The sequence below is a fragment of the Diaphorina citri genome, unplaced genomic scaffold (assembly GCF_000475195.1).
Source record: "Diaphorina citri unplaced genomic scaffold, Diaci psyllid genome assembly version 1.1 scaffold594, whole genome shotgun sequence".
NCBI lineage: Eukaryota > Metazoa > Arthropoda > Insecta > Hemiptera > Psyllidae > Diaphorina > Diaphorina citri.
Window position 1 is genome coordinate 72,856 of NW_007378028.1, and position 22,962 is coordinate 95,817.

The 22,962-nt window shown below is 40.4% G+C and overlaps 1 protein-coding gene and 1 pseudogene across 1 annotated transcript in view; one reads left to right on the plus strand and one right to left on the minus strand.

Moving 5' to 3' along the window:
- Positions 1 to 541: 541 nt before the first annotated feature.
- On the plus strand, positions 542 to 2,572 carry LOC103510397 (annotated as a pseudogene).
- A 1,107-nt stretch (positions 2,573 to 3,679) lies between these two features.
- LOC113467934 (discoidin domain-containing receptor 2-like) overlaps positions 3,680 to 22,962 on the minus strand; it is a 77,095-nt gene continuing 57,812 nt past the window's right edge. The window contains exons 3-6 of the mRNA XM_026824446.1: positions 22,289 to 22,391; positions 4,219 to 4,450; positions 4,056 to 4,139; positions 3,680 to 3,712 (exon numbers count right to left, since the gene is read on the minus strand). Coding sequence (XP_026680247.1) covers positions 3,680 to 3,712; positions 4,056 to 4,139; positions 4,219 to 4,450; positions 22,289 to 22,391 — 452 coding nt within the window. The remainder of the gene's footprint in view (positions 3,713 to 4,055; positions 4,140 to 4,218; positions 4,451 to 22,288; positions 22,392 to 22,962) is intronic.

Consider the following 22,962-nt stretch of genomic DNA (forward strand, 5'->3'; position numbering starts at 1 on the left):
AGGATTAGGAAGAATAGAAGGAGGAGGAGGAGGAGGAGAAGAAAGAGGATGAGAAGGCAGAGAAGGTGACACAACGAAAGTTTAACAATCTTTGTTGTTTACGAATTAGGATGAGAAAAAAGAACTTCTTTAGAAACTTTTCTCTAAAGCTCTAAGCCGTATTAGGCGTTAACTTCAAAGGGACATTTTAGTTCGTGGTGGAAAGAGGGCTGAAATTTTACATATGGGAGGGAGATTGGATTCGGGATTTAAAGGAGAAAACAGTTTGTTTAAAGGAGATTGGAGATTGCATTTTAGGATTTCCGTGAGAGTTGGTGCGTATAAGGTACGTACAATGGAAGAGAAAAGTGTATATTAGGAGGTGTGTGAGAGAGAGAGAGAAGGAGAAGGAGAAGGAGAAGAAGAAGAAGAAGAAGAGAGAGAGAGAGAGAGAGAGAGAGAGAGGCAGGAGTAGGAAGAGAGAAAGCAGAATCGGGAGCTGAAAAAGGAAGGAGAAAGAGAGAGAGAGAGAGAGAGGGGGGGGGGGGGTGGAGAGGGGAAAATGAAATTCCCCGATATCCTCGAGTGCTCGTATATCTCCAAGTTGGGAGAGGGAGCTTATGGAAACGTATATTTGGTGTCGGATAAAAGATCTGAGACGCTGAAGGCATGTAAGGCGTACGACTTCAAAAGGTTGAAGAGGGATTACATGGAGAAGTTTGCGCCTCGAGAGATTGATATTCTTCTAAAGGTGAGTGATCTTAACTCTGAACAGTCTTAACATCGTGGTTAGTTTGTTTGATAGAAGATTAACCATCACTGTATAACTGCTAAGGTCTTTAGTGATAGGTGTTTTACGTTGCATTCGGTGACATGCTAGTCAAGCTACCCACCTCTTCACATAACCTCACCCAATCCGGCCCAACTCTCGCGGGAAATGGCATCAGCACCACAATCTGATATTGGTGGTTCCAACTAAAAATTAGTACAGTGTATTGATCCAGTCAGTCACGCTCAAACTGCCTCGGTCTGTCAGACAGTCGGAATGTGTGTGGCGAGCATTAGATAATCTAGGAATGGCATTTGTGACAAGAATTGATACTGAACACAATTCAAATTCTTGTTTTTTCTTTTTAAATTCCTCCAAGGTGAGTCATCCGAACATTATTGGTGTACATCGTATGGTAAAAGCCGGCACCTACCTCTACATGATCATGGATTATGCAGAGAAGAAAGACTTGGAGCACTACATCAGTAAAGCATGCAACGAAAACATTCATGAGAATCAAGCTCGCATCTGGATTCGCCAGATAGCCAACGCTCTGGAGTACCTACACGAAGTGGGCATTGTTCATCGAGACATCAAATGTGAGAACATTCTCATCTCGAGGCTGCTCAACGCGAAGCTTGCTGACTTTGGGTTCTCCCGACTCCTGAGGACGCCTAAAGAACTCAGCAACACATTCTGTGGAACAACATCCTCCATGAGAATCAAGCTCGCATCTGGATTCGCCAGATAGCCAACGCTCTGGAATACCTACACGAAGTGGGCATTGTTCATCGAGACATCAAATGTGAGAACATTCTCATCTCGAGGCTACTCAACGCGAAGCTTGCTGACTTTGGGTTCTCCCGACTCCTGAGGACGCCTAAAGAACTCAGCAACACATTCTGTGGAACAACATCCTATGCCGCTCCGGAGATCATTAGGAACTCACCTTACAATCCTAAACTTGCTGACATCTGGTCGTTGGGTGTGGTGCTCTACAGAATCCTCAACAAGAAATATCCTTTCGGTGATCCAGGCACCAGGAACCGAGATGTCCTCAAGAAGCAAGAAGGCAAGGAGTATCTGTTCAATCGCAAGTACGAAATTTCAATTGGAGCAAAGCAACTGATAGGCCGTATGTTGGAGCCGAATCCAAAGCATAGACCGAACGCTAAAGACGTCCAAAATCACGCTTGGATTCAGAACGAACCTACCTGTCAGACGATGACAGCTGAAGAAAGAGAAGCCCTGAAGATTGGTAAGTTGAAGAGCAAGGTGTTTATGCAGAAGTACACGGTAGTGCAAGCCCTCACCAGTTCCAACAATGTAGATGTGACAGAAGAGAACAAGGAGAAGAAATATCCAGATAGTGGAGAGAGTGTATCTGACCAGAGTATATTGGTGAGGGTATGTAAGGAAAACAACACATAGTGAACAAACTACAAGAAATACAAGAAACAAACACAAGTAAGATACAGAATACAAGAAATTTAAGCTACAAACACAAGAAATATACCACAACGCCTCCAACAGTACAGTATGCTCAAGAAATCCAAATGCTACAAGTGCTGGTCAATCAATTCACGACGAAAAGGCATTATTTCCAACAAGAATTACCAACCTTTCAACTTTTGCGAACAGTCACCACCCAGTAAACTCATAAAGGAGACTTCTGTTTTATATTTCTCAAAGTTCTTTTACTTTTCTCTTGAATGGTGAGCATTTTTTTTTTTTATCAATGAGTTTTTAATTGGAAAAGAAACTTGGGGAGTAAAGTACATTGATAAGATTACATCGCACAGTACGTCTTAGAAAGCCTCAACTTTCGAATGAAAATCCGTGTTTTTAAATATTGAGTTTTTTGTTCCCATTATATTTTGTTAATTCCCACATTATTCAGTATTCACCCTTAAAATCTGCCCATTGAGCGTACAAAATTATAGTCTTTACCTCTGCTATCCAAATCTTTACTATACCTACGACTAGACTAGACTAGTATGTATTGGAACATCCCTGGAAAACTGTTTCGAGCTTCTGATCCTTGCTGTTTTGTCCTTCCTTCAGTTTTGTGCTGTGTAGGTACCTATCTACCTATTGTGGGGTGAGTCTACCTGTACGTAACAAATCTTTTGTGTAAGTTGGTTGGGAAATTTGGCATCATTTGAATTTTGAATACGTATTGCACGAAAAGGTGTCGTCATTGGTAAATTTCAATTTTACCTCTGAAATGACCTTTTTGACATGCACGTGCTTTTTATTTTTGTAAACAGTACCTATCAAAAATGTGAGTTTTGAACTAAGCTCCGACTCCAAAGTGTCCATCCAGACCAGCTACTGACAGGGTAGCTTTCTAATTTGAACAGCTTTCTATTCAGTATACTTATATCCCTCTCAGCCTTTTATGTAAACATAACATAGGCTGGACAATACTTGTTATCAATATCTCCACTTCGTCCTCACACGAAGGCTGATCAATGGAATTCAATCAGGATGTGACAGAAGAGAACAAGGAGAAAAAATATCCAGACAGTGGAGAGAGTGTATCTGACCAGAGTATATTGGTGAGGGTATGTAAGGAAAACAACACATAGTGAACAAACTACAAGAAATACAAGAAACAACACACAAGTAAGATACAGAATACAAGAAATTTAAGCTACAAACACAAGAAATATAGCACAACGCCTCCAACAGTACAGTATGTTCAAGAAATCCAAATGCTACAAGTGCTGGTCAATCAATTCACGACGAAAAGGCATTATTTCCAACAAAAATTTCCAACCTTTCAACTTTTGCGAACAGTCACCACCCAGTAAACTCATAAAGGAGACTTCTGTTTTATATTTCTCAAAGTTCTTTTACTTTTCTCTTGAATGGTGAGCAATTTTTTATCAATGAGTTTTTAATTGGAAAAGAAGTACATTGATAAGATTACATCGCACAGTACGTCTTGGAAAGCCTCAACTTTCGAAAGAAAATCCGTGTTTTTAATTATTGAGTTTTTTGTTCCCATTATATTTTGTCAATGCCCACATTATTCAGTATTCACCCTTAAAATCTGCCCATTGAGCGTACAAAATTATAGTCTTTGCCTCTGCTATCCAAATCTTTACTATACCTACGACTAGACTAGTATGTATTGGAACATCCCTGGAAAACTGTTTCGAGCTTCTGATCCTTGCTGTTTTGTCCTTCCTTCAGTTTTGTGCTTTTATGGCGCTTTAACGCTGGGTGTTATGCAGACGTTTGTGGTCATGTCGGTTCTCTATCCAACCTTTAAAAACAATAAAGCTCTGATAAAACTTACCGCTTTCCCGTTGCCCCCATAGTACTGCTTCCAGTCTCTCAGGCCCGGCCTCCAGTACTCCAGAATGTACTCCTCCGTGTACTCCTGGCCTCGACCGTGGTCGTTTGGTCATGTCGGTTCTCTATCCAACCTTTAAAAACAATAAAGCTCTGATAAAACTTACCGCTTTCCCGTTGCCTCCATAGTACTGCTTCCAGTCTCTCAGGCCCGGCCTCCAGTACTCCAGAATGTACTCCTCCGTGTACTCCTGGCCTCGACCGTGGTCGTACCGGCCCTGGGTTTGAACCCCGGTCACCACATGGGGGCTCCCTAGATCGATCTGGATGAACTCGCGGATGTCCTTCTCAACCGGGTTCTTAGGACACCACGCTCCGCCAGCCTGCTCCACTTTCAACCTGGGAATCAGAGAGAAATAACAGGGGGGTTAGAATTGGTTACAGGTAGGTAGGTACTCTTGCGGGACTATGTGCGGGATAGATTAACATTGAAGCGGAATTGCCCAGAATCTTGCGGGACTATTTTTGGGATGGTTTAGTATGTTTTGTGGTATGGCTCAGTATCTATTCCTCGTTAGATCATCAGTCTGGTCTGATCTTTTTGAGACTGACGATTGCCAACATTTGATTCTGTCACCCTTCGAGTTATCCATATTTTCACTTTTCTACCTACTCCTCCATTAGTCCATATCTCCACCCTTCGAGTTATCCATATTTTCACTTTTCTACTCCTCCATTAGTCCATATCTTCACCCTTCGAGTTATCCATATTTTCACTTTTCTACTCCTCCATCTTCGTCTTCACATTCTCTACTCTTCTCTTCTGTTCCATCATTTCAATTTTCTCAGTGGTGTGTGGTGGTGCGATTTTCAAAAGGGGAAGATATAAATATAAACCCATACAGAGTATGTCGATATGCTGGTGATCTTAGAATCTAGGTCGCACTGGGGATTTTTTCCTTCAAGATCTAGAAACGGCATAAATAGTTTTTCTAATGGCTTTTTTCGAAAATTGGAAAACCTTTCTAGTTTCTAGCTAGATTTTTTTCCTGGATTTTTGTTGGTCCTCGCTGCTTCTATCTATGACTGAGGACGCCTTGCCACTGCTATAGGGACATGGCTAATACAGAGGTAACGCGTGCTGCCCATTCAAAAGGTGATGTGGCATTCAGAAAACTCTAGGGGCCCACACACAAGTATATTGCGGGATTGATTAACATTGAAGCGGAATGGCCCAGAATCTTGCGGGACTATTTTTGGGATGGTTTATTAGATAATTATGTTGTGGTATGGCTCAGTATCTATTCCTCGTTAGATCATCAGTCTGGTCTGATCTTTTTGAGACTGACGATTGCCAACATTTGATTCTGGCGCAAAATGTTCTATGAGTGGATGTCCTTCCTACCTTCGCTTCGCCTTCACACGTAAATGTCTCATTTTCGAGTAAAATTACTCCTCTGGGTAAGAGAGACTTTTTGACAAGCTGGAACATAGGTACCTACTCAATTTTAAATCCTGTCCCTTAGCTAGACGATCATTTATCCTTTGGTCCTCTAATAGCGAGATTATTCAAGAAGAACTCCCTCACTTGTTATACGAGTGGATGTCCTTCTTACCTTCGCTTCGCCTTCACACGTAAATGTCTCATTTTTGAGTAAAATTACTCCTCTGGGAGGGAGAGACTTTTTGACAAGCTGGAACATAGGTACCTGCTCAATTTTAAATCCTGTCCCTTAGCTAGACGATCATTTATCCTTTGGTCCTCTAATAGCGAGATTATTCAAGAAGAACTCCCTCACTCTCTCACAAAACGATTACCATCCTTGTGGTATGTGGACGAAAGAAGAGGAAGAAATCCGCACTTTGTAGGGGCTGCTCCACAAAGTGCGTCAAATGAAACACTCGTTCAGCAAACAAGCTTGTTGCTGAAATGCGGAAATCCTTTCGCCACAACCACCACCCTTTTATCAAAGGATTTTCTCTGAGAAAGGATTTAGGACGTAAGGTAAACAAAACGAGAAAAACCTCGATGTCTGCATAAGGTAACAAAAGACGCAGAAGAAGAGAAGGAAGAAGCAAAGGAAAAATGGGAGGAGGAAGAAGAAAAGGAGAAAGCGGGAGAAGGGAAAGAAGAGGAGAATAAGGAAGGAAAGGATTTCGGGGAAACGATTTGTGGAGGAGGATGAGGAGGAGTAGGAGAAAAAGAAGGAAAAGGAAGAGGAGAAGGCGGTGCGAAAAAGGAAGTTGAGGAGTAAGGATATCAGGAGAAGGAAGAAGGGGAAGAGAAGAAATATAAAAGGGAAGAGAAGGATTAGGAAGAATAGAAGGAGGAGGAGGAGGAGGAGAAGAAAGAGGATGAGAAGGCAGAGAAGGTGACACAACGAAAGTTTAACAATCTTTGTTGTTTACGAATTAGGATGAGAAAAAAGAACTTCTTTAGAAACTTTCTCTAAAGCTCTAAGCCGTATTAGGCGTTAACTTCAAAGGGACATTTTAGTTCGTGGTGGAAAGAGGGCTGAAATTTTACATATGGGAGGGAGATTGGATTCGGGATTTAAAGGAGAAAACAGTTTGTTTAAAGGAGATTGGAGATTGCATTTTAGGATTTCCGTGAGAGTTGGTGCGTATAAGGTACGTACAATGGAAGAGAAAAGTGTATATTAGGAGGTGTGTGAGAGAGAGAGAGAAGGAGAAGGAGAAGGAGAAGAAGAAGAAGAAGAAGAGAGAGAGAGAGAGAGAGAGAGAGAGAGGCAGGAGTAGGAAGAGAGAAAGCAGAATCGGGAGCTGAAAAAGGAAGGAGAAAGAGAGAGAGAGAGAGAGAGGGGGGGGGGGGGTCAAAAGGACCCAAGAAGTTTTTTTCCCAACAAAGTTATGAGGAGGTGGGAGATTGCAATAAAGGAGTCCGAGGAGGAGAAGGAGGAGGAGGAGAAGGAGGAGGAGGAGGAGGAAGGAAGGAAGCACCATGCGCCCGAAGAAGTGATAGACAGTTCAAGAAAAGAGGTCATGATTTGAGGAAAGAAGAAGAAACGTAAGGAACCCTGTATCTTCTGCTGTTGCAAGTCAATATGAAGAAGCAACTCTTAAAAAAAGTGACGTAGGCTCAAGGCCAGTCAATACAAACATGGCTTCCACAAAATAAATAGTTATACATAGTTACAGAAAGGACAACAAAATTACGTCATATAGTTATGTATTCAACAAACTTACATCACATTACACAAATAAGTTAAACATCGTTGATAGACACACCCATACCAACAAAGTTATGAGGAGGTGGGAGATTGCAATAAAGGAGTCCGAGGAGGAGGAGGAGGAGGAGGAAGGAAACACCATGCGCCCGAACCCCGAAGAAGTGATAGACACTTCAAGAAAAGAGGTCATGATTTGAGGAAAGAAGAAGAAACGTAAGGAACGTGTACCTCCTGCTGTTGCAAGTCAATATGAAGAAAGCAACAGACTCTTAAAAAAAAGTGACGTAGGCTCAAAGCCAGTCAATACAAACATGGCTTCCATAAAATAAATAGTTATACATGGTTACAGAAAGGACAACAAAATTACGTCATATAGTTATGGATTCAACAAACTTGCATCACATTACACAAATAAGTTAAACATAGTTGATAGACACACCCACACAGTCGCACAAAACACAACCAAATTACGTACGAAACACAGACAACCAAAATACTCGTACCGTACAAAATACCCATAACCAGTCAAAATTCATACAAAACATACACGACCAACCAAAGGTACAAAACACACAACCAAATTACGTACAAAATACCCGTAACCAACCGAAATAAGTTCAAAACGGAGCAAAATACGCTCAAAACACACATGTCCGATCAAAATAAGTACAAATAGAAAGTAAAACACATAACCAACTAAAATACGGATTCACCACACATCAAAGACACGCCACCATGGGAGAAATACCGCCAGCGTCGACGTCAACCAGACAAACCTCCAGCCAAACTCGGACGCAGATGTTGAAAATGTCATTGTACATAGGTACCCACCTACATAGAAACTATGGGAAGGTACTCGTACATAAATAGAATATAGGTATTTAGTAACTATTCGTATGTTAGGTAAATGAATAGGACCTAAATAGGGAATCGGTGGATTAAGGCTCATTTCACACTGAGCGGATTTTTACCGCGCGGATTTTTACCGCCTGCAAAATCCGCGATTTCTTTCACACACAGCGGTTTACATTTACGTAGGTAACACTTCAAGAAATTAAAAATTATTATCAATATTCCTTACATCACAACAATTCTAATATGATTACTACTGCAGCGGGAAAAAAAACCGCGATCGCGGGTCTAAATTTCTGCGGACGTCCAGCGGATCCGCAGGGAAAACGCGCGGATTTCACTAGAATACCGCTGTGTGTGAAAGGACTCATTAAACACTCATTGACTAGGCGGAAAAAAAACCGCGAGAGCGGAATCCGCGCGGTAAAAATCCGCTCAGTGTGAAATGGCTCTTAGAGAGCTCGTACAATGATGGATTTATGGAACTATAAAGTACTTATATAGGTAAACAGTTATAGGACATAGGGACACACAATAGTGGGAAAAATAGTGAACACAATAGTGTGAGGCTTTTACAAAATAGCCCTTTCCTCCTCCTCAGATTGAACAGCCCTTAAAAGTAGATCTAAATTGGGGGAATATAGAAAAAGGGCTTTTAAAAAAGATGAAATTTTTAGATTTCCAAATTTTGTAGAGAGTTCCATTCTTCAATAGGTTGAATGGAGGAGTTGCAAGTGGGTAAAAATTATAAATAAATGATCGATTCCTATGTAAAAAGTTTGGAAAAATCCAAATCTGAGGTCAAAACTCCGAAAAAACAACTGTAAAAGGTCGAAAATTCAATTTTTATAATTAAAAAGTTCAAAGATTTGTGACGTCAGACTTAACGCAGTTGCTATTTTTGTTCGCTAGGTAGCGCCACTATGCAAGCACGATAGCGGCGGAGCAGAAAGAACTGCGCAGAAACGTATGCGCAAAAACACATTAATGCGTTACCTGCAAGGGAGCTTTGCTCGGGACATTTGATGTGACGTCATCGCCTACGGGAGCGTATGCCGTGACGTCAAAGACACGCCACCATGGGAGAAATACCGCCAGCTTCGACGTCAACCAGACAAACCTCCAGCCAAACTCGGACGCAGATGTTGAAAATGAAATTCCCCGATATCCTCGAGTGCTCGTATATCTCCAAGTTGGGAGAGGGAGCTTATGGAAACGTATATTTGGTGTCGGATAAAAGATCTGAGACGCTGAAGGCATGTAAGGCGTACGACTTCAAAAGGTTGAAGAGGGATTACATGGAGAAGTTTGCGCCTCGAGAGATTGATATTCTTCTAAAGGTGAGTGATCTTAACTCTGAACAGTCTTAACATCGTGGTTAGTTTGTTTGATAGAAGATTAACCATCACTGTATAACTGCTAAGGTCTTTAGTGACAGGTGTTTTACGTTGCATTCGGTGACATGCTAGTCAAGCTACCCACCTCTTCACATAACCTCACCCAATCCGTCCCCAATCTGGCGGGAAATGCCATCAGCACCACAATCTGATATTGGTGGTTCCAACTAAAAATTAGTACAGTGTATTAATCCAGTCAGTCACGCTCAGACCATCTCGGTCTGACAGACAGTCGGATTTGTAATATTTGTAATTTTGTATTGATATGTCCGAATTTCCATGTAAAATTGTAAAACAAGCATCAATAGGGGACAATACACTCAGCAAAATAGAAATGGAGGAGACTTATAGAAAGAGACGGAAATAGAAAAGGAGAGAGAGAGAGAGAGAGAGAGAGAGAGAGAGAGAGAAAGGGTTTAAAATATGCTAGTCACGTATCTCATAGGTATATTGATATGAATACTGAATAGCTGAAAACGGCGTAACTAGTACATTATAGGTAACATTGTACATAGGTACCCACCTACATAGAAACTATGGGAAGGTACATAAATAGAATATAGGTACTTAGTAACTATTCGTAGGTATGTTAGGTAAATGAATGGGACCTAAATTGGGAATCGGTGGATTTAGAGAGCTCGTACAATGTAATATGGAACTATAAAGTACTTATATATTAGGTATACAGTTATAGGACATAGGGACACACAATAGTGGAAAAAATAGTGAACACAATAGTGTGAGGCTTTTGGAAAATAGCCCTTTCCCCCTCCTGAGATTGAACAGCCTTTAAAAGTATATCTAAATTGGGGGAAATATAGAAAAGGGGCTTTTAAGAAAGATGAAATTTTTAGATTTCCAAATTTTGTAGAGAGCTCCATTCTTCAATAGGTTGAATTGTTGAAATTCTATGCAAATTATGTTAGTTTCTACAGGTTAAATCCAAACTATCTAATAATATCCGAATAAGGAAAAAAAAAAAAAAAAAAAACGAATAAGAATGAGCCTTTCAATTTTGATCTTATTTATGTCTATCTTTAATTACTTTCATATGCGGATATACGTAGGTACTACCCTTTCCAGACTGTCTGCTTAGATAACATGACACCTTTTGTACCTTTGAGCGAAGTTTGTGTCTGCTTTATCACATTGTCTAATACGTTTTATGCTTCAAAGGAATCTGAGAAACAAATCTGTTTAAGACAGATTTGTTCAGCTTTTCTCAAGACATCATTCAGGTAACACTTTAACGTAGGTACACTAATCTGCATAAATCTATAAATTGGGGTTTCCATACTTTGATGATATTGATCCAAGATTAGTTTTAGCATGAATAGTTGAATGCCCTTCTATTATTTTGATAGGTGTTTTACGTTGCATTCGGTGACATGCTAGTCAAGCTACCCACCTCTTCACATAACCTCACCCAATCCGGCCCAACTCTCGCGGGAAATGGCATCAGCACCACAATCTGATATTGGTGGTTCCAACTAAAAATTAGTACAGTGTATTGATCCAGTCAGTCACGCTCAAACTGCCTCGGTCTGTCAGACAGTCGGAATGTGTGTGGTGAGCATTAGATAATCTAGGAATGGCATTTGTGACAAGAATTGATACTGAACACAATTCAAATTCTTTTTTTCTTTTTAAATTTCTCCAAGGTGAGTCATCCGAACATTATCGGTGTACATCGTATGGTGAAAGCCGGCACCTACCTCTACATGATCATGGATTATGCAGAGGCCCCACTCTCGCGGGAAATGCCATCAGCACCACAATCTGATATTGGTGGTTCCAACTAAAAATTAGTACAGTGTATGAATCCAGTCAGTCACGCTCAAACCGTCTCGGTCTGTCAGACAGTCGGAATGTGTGTGGCGAGCATTAGATAATCTAGAAACGGCATTTGTGACAAGAATTGATACTGACACACAATTCAAATTCTTTTCTTCTTTTTAAATTCCTCCAAGGTGAGTCATCCGAACATTATCGGTGTACATCGTATGGTGAAAGCCGGCACCTACCTCTACATGATCATGGATTATGCAGAGGTTCTTCAAAAATGCATAAAAAACCACGATTCATATTTTTTTTTTCTTTTCGTTGAAATTCACAATTTCAGAATAATAATTCCTCCTGCGCTTGACGTAATCGTGATTTGCGAATTTTATGTTTTCCTTTCGTTTTCCATAATCGTATCACGCACGACAATGATCCAAACAATATTAATGCAAAATAAAATAGGTACATTTCATAAAATACCGTACTTTTCGTAAAATACATTTCATAGCGTGTATTTTATATGATTGTATATATCAGTACATTATTATCGTATTACTAGAATAAACACAATTCCCCAGAGAGTGGATAGAGAGAGTAACACTTCCACTAATTTTTACCACGAGGAAGAGAGAGACAGAGAGAGCCAGCGAGTAAAATCTTAATTGAATTAGATTGCAACCAGAGAGAGAGAGAAAGAGAGAGAGAGAGAGAGAGAGAGAGAGAGAGAGAGAGAGAGAGAGAGAGAGACGAGAAAAAGAGGAGAGACTGGAAATGTTGAGGTCGTTAAAACACCTTCAAAATCTTCAAAGTGGTGGTAGGGGTGCTTAACCTCATCTTGAACACATGCAAAGTGTCTTCCAAATAATGGAATATTGAGACCTGAAGGCGATTAACACCTGAAGGCGATTCTGAAACACCCTGTATTATTTACGAACAAAATGTCTATCTTTTTGTTATTCCTAAATCATATTATCCGAAACACTCAAAGGCTCAAGAATAAAATCTAGCCAAGCAGAATCCGGTTTAACCTAAATCTCTCTCACAACCGTTTGAAGCTGGTTTCTTCTGATAATTCGTTGGTTGTTCCGTTTAATCTACGGGATACCGGATATTTCTCACAAAATCTCCAAATACAGCACTACTTATACTAATACGTTTACTCATAACTTGTTAACTTGTACTCATACAGAAGTGTACTTTTGTACTCCCACAGAACGTACGATATTTCTATTGGTACATTTGTATCGCGTGTGGAACACATCTCCATAAGTTGCTTCTTATAGTTCTTTTTGGAGCATTGAATTCAACTGATTATGGAACCACCTCACGTTTTTTTTGTCTACTTCTTCTTCCTCCTCCTCCTCCTCCTCCTCCTCCTCCTCCTCTTCTTCTTCGTTTTCTTCTTCTTTATTCGGAAAAGTATATTTCCACTTGACTAAGTTCTCTAGTGTTGCTGATGCTGAAGTCTTCACCAAGAACAAGTTTTTCTTCTCCTCCACCTTCTCTTCCTTTACCTTCTCCTCCTCCTTGTTCTCCTCCACTTCCTTCTCTCTTAATTCTCTTTTCGTCTCCTTCAGTATTCCTCTTCTACTGCTGCTGCTCCTCCTCCTCCTCCTCCTCCTTTTCATTCTTCTTCTTTCTTCCCCTCTTCCTTCTTCTTCTTCTCCTCTACCTCCTTCATCTCATCTTCCTCCTATATCTACAACTTCTCTTCGTTCACCTCCTCCTCTTCCTCCACCACCTACAATTTTTCTCCCTCCTCCTCCTCCTGAAGAAGTAGAAAAGTGGTAAGTTTTTAATCTCGAAGTAATGTAATAATAAAGAGAAGTAGAACGAGAAACCTGCTCAGGATATTTCATCCCTTGTTATACGTATACTTCTTACTATGTATACGTATACTTGTACTTACTATACGTCTACGTCTTGTGCTTACTCTACGTATACTTGTACTTACTATACGTATACATCGAGTGTAAAAATATACTAGATTCTCAAATTATACGTTCTCTTATGCATATTTCCATAAGACAACATAAACTAGTTGACCAGTATATGAGTGTGAGCCAATTTAAAATCACAATTTTTTGTTTGTTTGTCTGGTCGTTTCTTCGTTTTGTGTTCAATTGGCTTGGTTGGTTGTCTGTTTGTTTGGTCTGATGTTAGGTACCCCGAGTCCCGAGTGGTATCGTAAGGTCACCATTTCAAAGTCCTCAAAAGACGTTTGCTTCCCTCATATTTTCCAAGTTGATATTCTGAGCCCTTTAACTTTCTTTTTAAGAAAACAGATTTACTCTTCTCCCCTACAAAATCTCATTTCCTTCCTCTTGTGCTGGGTATCTCTTATACCAGCTCAGATACTCCAGTCAGCCAGTCACATATATGTACATATTGTTCGCATGTTCAATCAGCAAATAACAAATTTCGGCACGAGGCAGCATATTCGGCTGATCATTCAAAACCAGCCAAGTGTATAATAAAACATCTAAACTCGAAAAAAAGGAGCTCAAAAAAAAAAAAAAAAAAAAAAAAAAAAAAAAAAAAAAAAAAAAGGCCGTAAAAAGAGAGGGGGGGAACTCCTTCTTCCTTTTTCTCTCCTTCCTTCACTTCCCATTTCTTCTTCTTCTTCTTCTTTTCCTTACTCCAGTTCGTTCCATTTTTCCACTTCCTCTTTCTCTTCTTCTTCTTCTACACACTTCTCTACACTTTCGTTTTTTCTCTCTCTCTTCCTTCTTTTTCTTACTCATCTCTCATTTCCTCCTCCCTCTTCCTTCTTTTTTGTTTCACCCCCGAAAATTTAACGATAGTTGAGACAGAAAAAAAAATAAATAAATAAAATAAACAAAGGAAGGTGAAAGTGTCCTGATAACTTTTACGGGAGACCTGAAATTTTCAGAAATGGAAGAGAGAGAAAGGGAAGGAGAGAGAGAGAGAGAGAAGGGGGGGCGAGGGAGAAAGAGAGAGTTATGAAAAACAATCATAAAAAGAAGAAAGAAAGAAAGACTTGACCAGAATTTATGATGAATGAAATATGGCGTTAAGGGAATCGATTGACTTAAAAGGAAAAAGTTTTATTCCTTGCCTCGTCCATATTAGGTCCTATATTGCCTGTCCTATTGCCTTTCTGACCTATGTCCCATTCTCTCTCTTTCTTTCTCGCTCCATATTATTTTCCTCTCTCTCTCTCTTCCTTCGGCTTTCTATCATATTACCCTACCTCCCAAAATCTCTCTTTTTCTTTCCCTAACAACCCCTCTTTCTCTCTTTTTAGGTATAGATAAGTAGATAACTTTTCTTCCGACTTTTTTTCTACAACTGTCCATCTCTCTCTCTCTCTCTCTCTCTCGTTCTCTCTCTCGCTCTCACTCTCTCTCACTCTCACTCTCTCTCGCTCTCTCTCTCTCACTCTCAATCTCCCTTTCTTTTTAATTTCTTTCTCTGTCCATTTTCTCTCCTGACACTTCCTTCATGATGCCTAATAGGAAAAGTTACAAACTTGGAAAGAAAAAAAAAAGAAGGAGAAGAAGGAGGATAAAAAAATATGGGGAAGGAGAAGAAGTAAGAGGAGGAGGGAAAGAGGTGGATGAGGAGGAAGAGGAGCAGAAGCAGACCAAAAAGGAATACAGAAAGAAACACAAGGAAAAAGAAAACGAAAAAAATCTAGGGCAGTGTTGTCAATTTCAATTAGGGCCTTTCTTATCCTTCCTTCCCCTATGAGGGTTAAGAGAGGAGGGGTTAACAGATGGTTTAAGAGAAGAGGGGGTTAAACCGGGTTAGCGGGAGTGAGCAGGATTGATTAATCTATTAACCAGAATCCATTTCATGCTTGGAACTTTAACAAGGAAAAAGAAAACGAAAAAAATCTAGGGCAGTGTTGTCAATTTCAATTAGGGCCTGTCTTATCCTTCCTTCCCCTATGAGGATTAAGAGAGAAGGGGTTAACAGATGGTTGAAGAGAAGAGGGGGTTAAACCGGGTTAGCGGGAGTGAGCAGGATTGATTAATCTATTAACCAGAATCCATTTCATGCTTGGAATTTTAGCCTGTACTTCCTATTGGTCTCTTCAGTTCCTATGTCCTATTATGGATACACGTACTAGGCGATTGACTTCCAGTGAACCTTTTGCTTCCTGATGTGTACAAGCTTGCAAAGATAGGTGTAGTTTTGTCACATCCACTAATGTCGTGGACTTCAATCTAAAGGCGATTGAAGTGAGTTGTGAGTCTTAACTAGACGATTTTGTATTTAGTGTGTCTGCTCGATAAAATACCTACGTACGTCCAGAGTACAGACCATGGGCTAAAAATCATTTTTTTTTTTTTTTTGGAATCAGGGCACCCTAAAACGGATATTTCCACACCCATTTCCCGGATTTGAAATTTTGGACCGATTGCAATACTTTCTCATTACCTTTTGTATAGGCTCCCTATAATTGTTGGTAATAGAAAGTAAATATGTTTGTAATAGTACATCGAACTACTGACTTACAGATTAGGAGGACACAGTGTTAACTATACTATCTTGCTAATGTGTCTCTAGCAGATCTATAGGAACCACAGAGAGAAGATGGGAATTTAATCTGTTTAAGAGAAAGGGAGGGAGATATAGATAAAGAAAGAAAGAGAGAGAGAGAGAGAGAGAGAGAGAGAGAGAGAGAGAGAGAGAGAGAGAGAGAGAGAGAGAGAGAGGAGCAGAAGTGGACGTAGACGCGAAGTATTTGAGGTAGAAAATATAGACAATGAAGGGGCAATATGAGGTAAAATGAAGGGGCAACATGAGGTAAAATGAAGGGGCAACATGAGCCCCATTCGAGAGTGGTGTGGTCAACTTGATTAAATTATTAATATAAATGGCCCCCACCCTTCGTGCACGCTGTCTGAAGCTGTATCCCCCACACGTTCCAGGGGTCTGACAGTCGGCATGCGTGTGACCCTAGGCCCTAGACAGTGTGACCCTAGTCAGAGCATACCTACCAAATATTCATGTACTCAGCAGTTTCCCATGGATTTGAGTTGCTTTCAACGCTCGAGGAACCGGTGTAGTTATTAGATTGGCAGGTAGTGCGTCTGCCTTGTCAGTGATAATCCTCGGGTTCGGTTTCCGCCAGGGGCGTATTTTTTATTAATAATAATAATAATAATAGACTCTTGAGTGGAAGGCAACCACTAGGCGAGGTTAACGCCTTAGGCGTTCTCTACCACCTAATTGTAAGATACTTTTCCATAATTTGGTGATATGAGGCACAGGCCCTACTCAGGCTGATTGAGGTTAATGTGAGGGTAGCTTGTTTCCGAATGGATAGTAAAACGGCCGTCACTATTAACCTTACCAATTATACAATGACAACTTGGAGAAAAAGTAAGTACTGAATGTAACTTCAAATCCACCCTCTATTCCGTACACTCACGTACCTATAGAACATGTGTGGTATAGAACCATACACAATATATAGAACCATGTACATAGAGGTATATAGAACCGTATACATAGAGATATGTAGAACCATGTACATAGAGGTATATAGAACCGTATACATAGAGATATATAGAACCGGAGAGATGTCCATGCATTTACCTATACTCCATTAAGAGAGGATGAGTGCAATGAAAATGCCATTACAATTAGGAGCATCAGGCTCTGAGATAGGTGATACTGAAACCTAGGGGAAACTTCTCGTGAGACACGACATTTGTAATCCCCGCCTCTGTCGGTCATTACGTTGTGTGTCAGACAGTCTGACAGATCTGGGTCTGAACTGTCTGAAGCTGTGTCCCCCACAGGTTCCAGGGGTCTGACAGTCGGCATGCGTGTGACCCTAGTCAGAGCAAACCTACCAAATATTCATGTACTCGGCAGTTTCCATGGATTTGAGTTGCTTTCAACGCTCGAGGAACCAGTGTAGTTATTAGATTGGCAGGTAGTGCGTCTGCCTTGTAAGTGATAATCCTCGGGTTCGATTCCCGCCAGGGGCGTATTTTTTATTTTAACCTGAACGGATAATGTTCGTTCTCGGAACGGCTGGCTTTCTTCTACCCTGTCTTCCTTCTCTCTTCGATTTCGGAACGATAAGACCTTAGGAGCTACAGTCCTCTCTATCAAACCTCTAAAAAAATGTACTCAAATTTTATTGCAGATTCCACAGACTTGTCCTGCTTTCAGCTCTCGAATTCTCGAGGCCCCTGACTGTTTTCCCTACAGCCGGCCCTGGTTCAGATAAGAGGCTATACAAATTTAATGAAGGTAACATTTTCGGGCATACGAGTTTCATGTGGAAACAATCACTAAAAAACAGGGAAACCGAGCAAAACATGCCAACGACAATATGAGCTCTCGGGAGAACCCAACGAACAAAAAAACAAACTGATAACAGACTAAGACATGGTAGACAAAACAGAGATACATTATTCGAAACAAAAAAACATTCTAGGAAAGATATTAGGTACATTATTTGAAAATATTATGCAAAAGCTAGAGATAGTATATCTGGAATAGTTATACTGTAACTTATACGAAATGTATTGAAGGAATGCCAGCATATGGTGGCAGAACACGCCATGGATTTAGCTGACAATGGCGATATCGTAAAGCATCTGAGCAGTCACAGGGATTAGAATATTTTGTCCATTGAAATATTTTCATAATATCTCCTCCTGCTCCCGATCTGTCTCCCTCTGATGCCTCTTAAGTTCTTGGGAATATTAGGAGATTCTGGACTACCTAATGGTGTTGAGGTCAATAGGTATTTGGTTATTTCTTTTAATTGGTGAGATTGGTCTGTAATAATAAAGTTGATGTCACAGTGATTTGGTAAAGAGTTATTTGTCCGCTTTGTCGCTCTCTTGGGAGGTGTTTTTTTAAAAGTCCATACTCCACATTGTTATTTTGTGGTGTAGGTAATAAAATTGTCTAACGCAATTTTAAAATAACCGAATATTTTAAGGTATACAATATCTATTTGTCAAGAAGTTCTTAGATTGTGAAGCTGAAAATGCGTCATGCATTAAAAAAATAACGGGTCCTCTCAGATCTCATTAAAGCTGAATTCAAGATGGCGACCAGTGGCGTGTGGTGAGCTTTTCAAAAGGGGAAGCTATAAGACCTAAATACAGTAGGTATGCTGATCTGTTTGTGGGTCTTAGACCCATTACCCGTTACACATTAAAGCGCGACTTTTAGTAGCAGCTGGCGGATAGTCGCCTAAAAAATCACTAAAAGTAGCGCGAAATACGCTTCCGTGCGACGGGCTCAAGTGCGTGGCCACAACAGCGACCATAGACTCGCCGAGACCATCAACTAGAAAGAAATACTCAGCTCAATTTTTTGATTTTCTGCGAGGGTCAGTACTATGGTCAAGGCTCCGTTGAGGAGACTTCTATTCATTAGCATGGTTTGTTCATAATCCTTTGGATCGGTACTAGGCGAGGATCTATGGGTGGTTCAATACTCAGTTCAATTTCTTGCATTTCTGCAAGGGTCGGTACCATGGTCAAGGCTCCGTTGAGGACACTTCTATTCATTAGCATGGTTCTGTTTTCTCTTGGGTCGGTACTAGGCGAGGTTCAATGGTCGGTTCTCCGTTGTGGACGCCTACTAAGTGGCAAGTGGGGGGTGAGAAAAGCCCAGAGAGACGAAGGAAAGCCGTTCTCCCCTATATTACATGAAGGCTACGGCACTGATAAGAACATTACGAGATGATGTGGTTATCATGAATATTTGCCTTCCAATATTAACGATATAACGTATGCTTGATTTCCCAATCAGTATGTAGGTAGGCTGGTTGTGGAAAATGGCACAGTGTGCTTAAGTACTTTACGAAAATGTCATGTGCGCCCACAAAGTGTATGCAAGAAAGTTCTGGAAAATTGTACAGTAATACAGTTTAAGAACATTATTGGGAATGTTAGTGAAATTGAAGAGGGTATAACTGTATCGATGAACTGTAAGGCCAGCCACTCACTATCAGGTAGACTTATAGATACACCTGATCACTCTGATCAGGTCTACCTGATAAACCTGATAGTGTGTGTGCTCATCACGTAGACCTGACAGACGGACCTTTGACCTTGTGCTCATCAGGTCTACCTGATCAGGTGTACCTTTCAGGTCTACCTGATAGTGAGTACCTGATCTAAGCATCGCTATTGTGAAGGAGTATGACTAGCTACCTCAGGGTAACGCTGAGGTAGACATTATGCATTTTGATATGACAACATGTGAACGTGTACTTGTCAAAGTATAAAACTATTGAAAAATAGGATATTGATATAGGGTAGTTACACTGATTTTCCACTCCAAAACCAGAGGACAAAAACTTCAAAGAGATTCCCATAAAATAAACAGGTCACATCCAAACTTCAAAAGCCCCTATCCATCTTTCCATGAGAGTTACTGCATTCCTTCATGTGGTTACTAAATTATAAATTTCATAACAATGTTTTTACCACCCGTTTTTCAAAAGGTAGAAAAAACCCTTGATAAAATATATCAAAAATTTCCACATTATATCAAAATCAGTGGTTCCCAAACTTTCCGAGGGCATCACACCTCGTTTTGGATTGTATGTTAACCGATGCCCCCTCAAAAAAGTCTATTCTCTATCCAGATGAATATGAGAGCAATGAGTCATCAAAAAAGTAGGCTACGTTGCCAAACATATCAGAGGACTATTACCGGCATACCGGCAGCATTGCAGGAGTCTATCAAAAGCCCTGTTATCATGGAAGTCGTCAGTTGTGACGATTTCACAAACAGATATGTCCGGGTTATCGTTGGTTATCTTTTTATTTACTTTTAATTATCCACTGTCGGTATTCTACAAGGCATATGCGGGCTTTGGGAAAATGAGGGTCACTTTGGGGAGAATTTTCGTCCCTTTTGATAAGCGCGTTTTCCCGAATTTTTTGTAATCACAGAGAGTTTTGTAATTACTTTTTGCCATTATATTCTCGTAATTCATGAACTGTATTTTATGCATTTTAATGTTCTCCATTTAGGTTTGTTTTTCAGGAATGTAAATGTGAAATGGTTAGTTACATAGTATTTTGTACTGATATCCTCTGAATTGGTTAAGGTTAAGGCCTCGTTCAGAGTCTGAACGAGGCCTTAACCTTAACCAATTCGGGTCGAACCAGATTCAAATCTAAAGCCTCATTCAATTTGTCATGGAAATAGTTATGGGACTGAGAGAGTGCTGACTGATTTAGACGTTATGCCCACCAATCACACTCAGACTGTGTGATAGACCTAGATCTTTCAGACAGCCTGAGCGTGAGTGCAGCCGGGCATTACGTATTTATCACAATACTGCAATTGTAGCTGTATAAAATTGCTATGAAATCGTACAATTCTAAAACCCAAGGAGCACGACCTATTGACATTGGCAAACAAGGCTGCTTACAAGCATCTACGAGTAAATGAGAAGCATTTCGTAAGGCCCATCCAATCTCATGGTGGGTTTACACGCTCAAGCTACTTGCAAAAACTGGCTTGCGCAAATCGGTGTTCACAAGTAAATTGTGGCGTGTGAACGCAAGCTTGCAGTTTGCACAAGCCAAAAACTGTTTCTAGATTCCTCTCACAAATTTGTGCAATACCAAACAGAGCGGCATACGCAAGCCAGTTTGTGCAAATGGCTTGAGCGTGTAAACCCACCTTCACGGTAAGTGTAACTTGTAAATAATAATCCACTCGTAGGAAAGTACTTACAAGAATGATGGGTGCACTTCATGATGAATACAAGCCACGTAATGATTGACCCATTTTCCCGAGGCAAAGAATAGGAAACGACTTACGAGTAGAAGGGACTGGAGAAGAGGTTTTCACCAAATCAAGCGGAAATTTCCCCAGAGTAACAACTCTCAGTAACAAGATTGTATGTGCTCCTCGCAAGAGTGTACTAGATGAGGAAAAGGCCAAGGGAGAAAGCTAGACTTCATTACTTCTGTATCATTGGAAACAGTATGAACGGATGCTTCATTAGAAGAAGTCGTACTTAAAGGTAGAAAGAAACACACTGGTAGTGTGGCTGTCCTAAAGGAGATTACCTACAATATTATAGGGGAAAACTTTGAACTACACCTTTCTGTCTCGCCATGAGCTCAGGTGACGTGATGGTGGTGTGTTTCTACCTTGAAATTATAGGTTCATATATGGTACTGATGAACCCACGATGGAAAACGAAGAGTGGCGAGACAAGATACTGACTTTCAATATGGTCATAGGTTATAAAATCATAAATTATGATCATAAATTCATCAGGTATGACAAGTTTTATGCAACAGGAAAAGTGAAATCAGTTGAGCAGAATCCCTGACCAAGCTGATATCACACCATTTAATAAAACAAGTGACACGAGACTACGAAATTGAAAACATAGCAAGAAATGAGAGAAGATGAGATCATGAATAAAATTGAAAAATTCGCTAGAATCCCAAGAATTCACACAAGTTGACGAATATCATGGAAGCATTTGATGGAAACAGGTAATCTGGTGTAAGAAGACACCGAATATTGAACGAAATTTGAAGAGTTTTGCGTCGCTGTTCTTGTGAGCAGTTGAAAACATAATACACATTTTCACAAGTGCTTAGGTACGTAGGTAGGTAGATATAACCTAATATGGTAGGTACTGACTTGTCCACTTTTCCTTCCTCAATGGCCTATATCGGTTCGCGAATAACTCAGTGCTAAATATGTAGATTTTAATGTCTCCTTAAGCGTAGAGACTTGAAAACGTCCAAATTTGACCAAAAACAAGCTAACGTCAACAAAGAAAGATGTGAAAATGTCCCAAATTTGACGAACATCAAGTGAACAGAAGACTTCAAACGGAAATAAAGAACCCTACCTCGTTATGAAGTCATGAAATTCAAGAGTGGCTTACCTTCCATTTCGTGGTCCGACATTAGGAACATATGAGGAGCTGGCAGTGATGGCAGAGTCTGGGTGAACTGAAGACTTCAAACGAAAATAAAGAACCCTACCTCGTTATGATGTCATGAAATTCAAGAGTGGCTTACCTTCCATTTCGTGGTCCGACATTAGGAACATATGAGGAGCTGGCAGTGATGGCAGAGTCTGGGATTTGACCTGATTCCATGCCCAGAGGTGAGTCGCAATCATCTGAAATCAGAGGAAAACAGACGTTCTAGATGAATATTTGGAATGAACGAAGTGAATTGAATTTTTCGACCCTGTTGGACTTTTGTCGATCATGGGTCCCCGTAGAAGCCCTAGTGAAACTCTCTCCGCAGGGCTTCATTAATTTCAATCTGAAATGGCAATTCGTTATTTGATCGTTGTATGGGTCAACTTCAAGTCGAACATTTTTGTCCATCGCGAAAAGCGGGGTGGCATTAGAAATCTCAATTTAACCGTCACAAAAATGAGCAAAAAATTCAGGCGAAAGGAGGAGAATGAAGAGTAGAAGGAAGAGTAGGAGGAAAATATGAGGACGACGAAAAATGGGAGAAGGACAAAGAATAGTGTCTGAAGGCGAAAGACGAAAGAGAAGAAGAGGAGGAGAAGGCAGAGAAACCTCTCCGTCTTCATCACCGAATTTCACCTCCAGTCACGGCATCGTTATGAAAGTTAATTTATTAAGTCAAATCCTAGTGAAACTCTCTCCGCAGGGCTTCATTAAATTCAACCTGAAATGGCAATTCGTTATTTGATCGTTGTATGGGTCAACTTC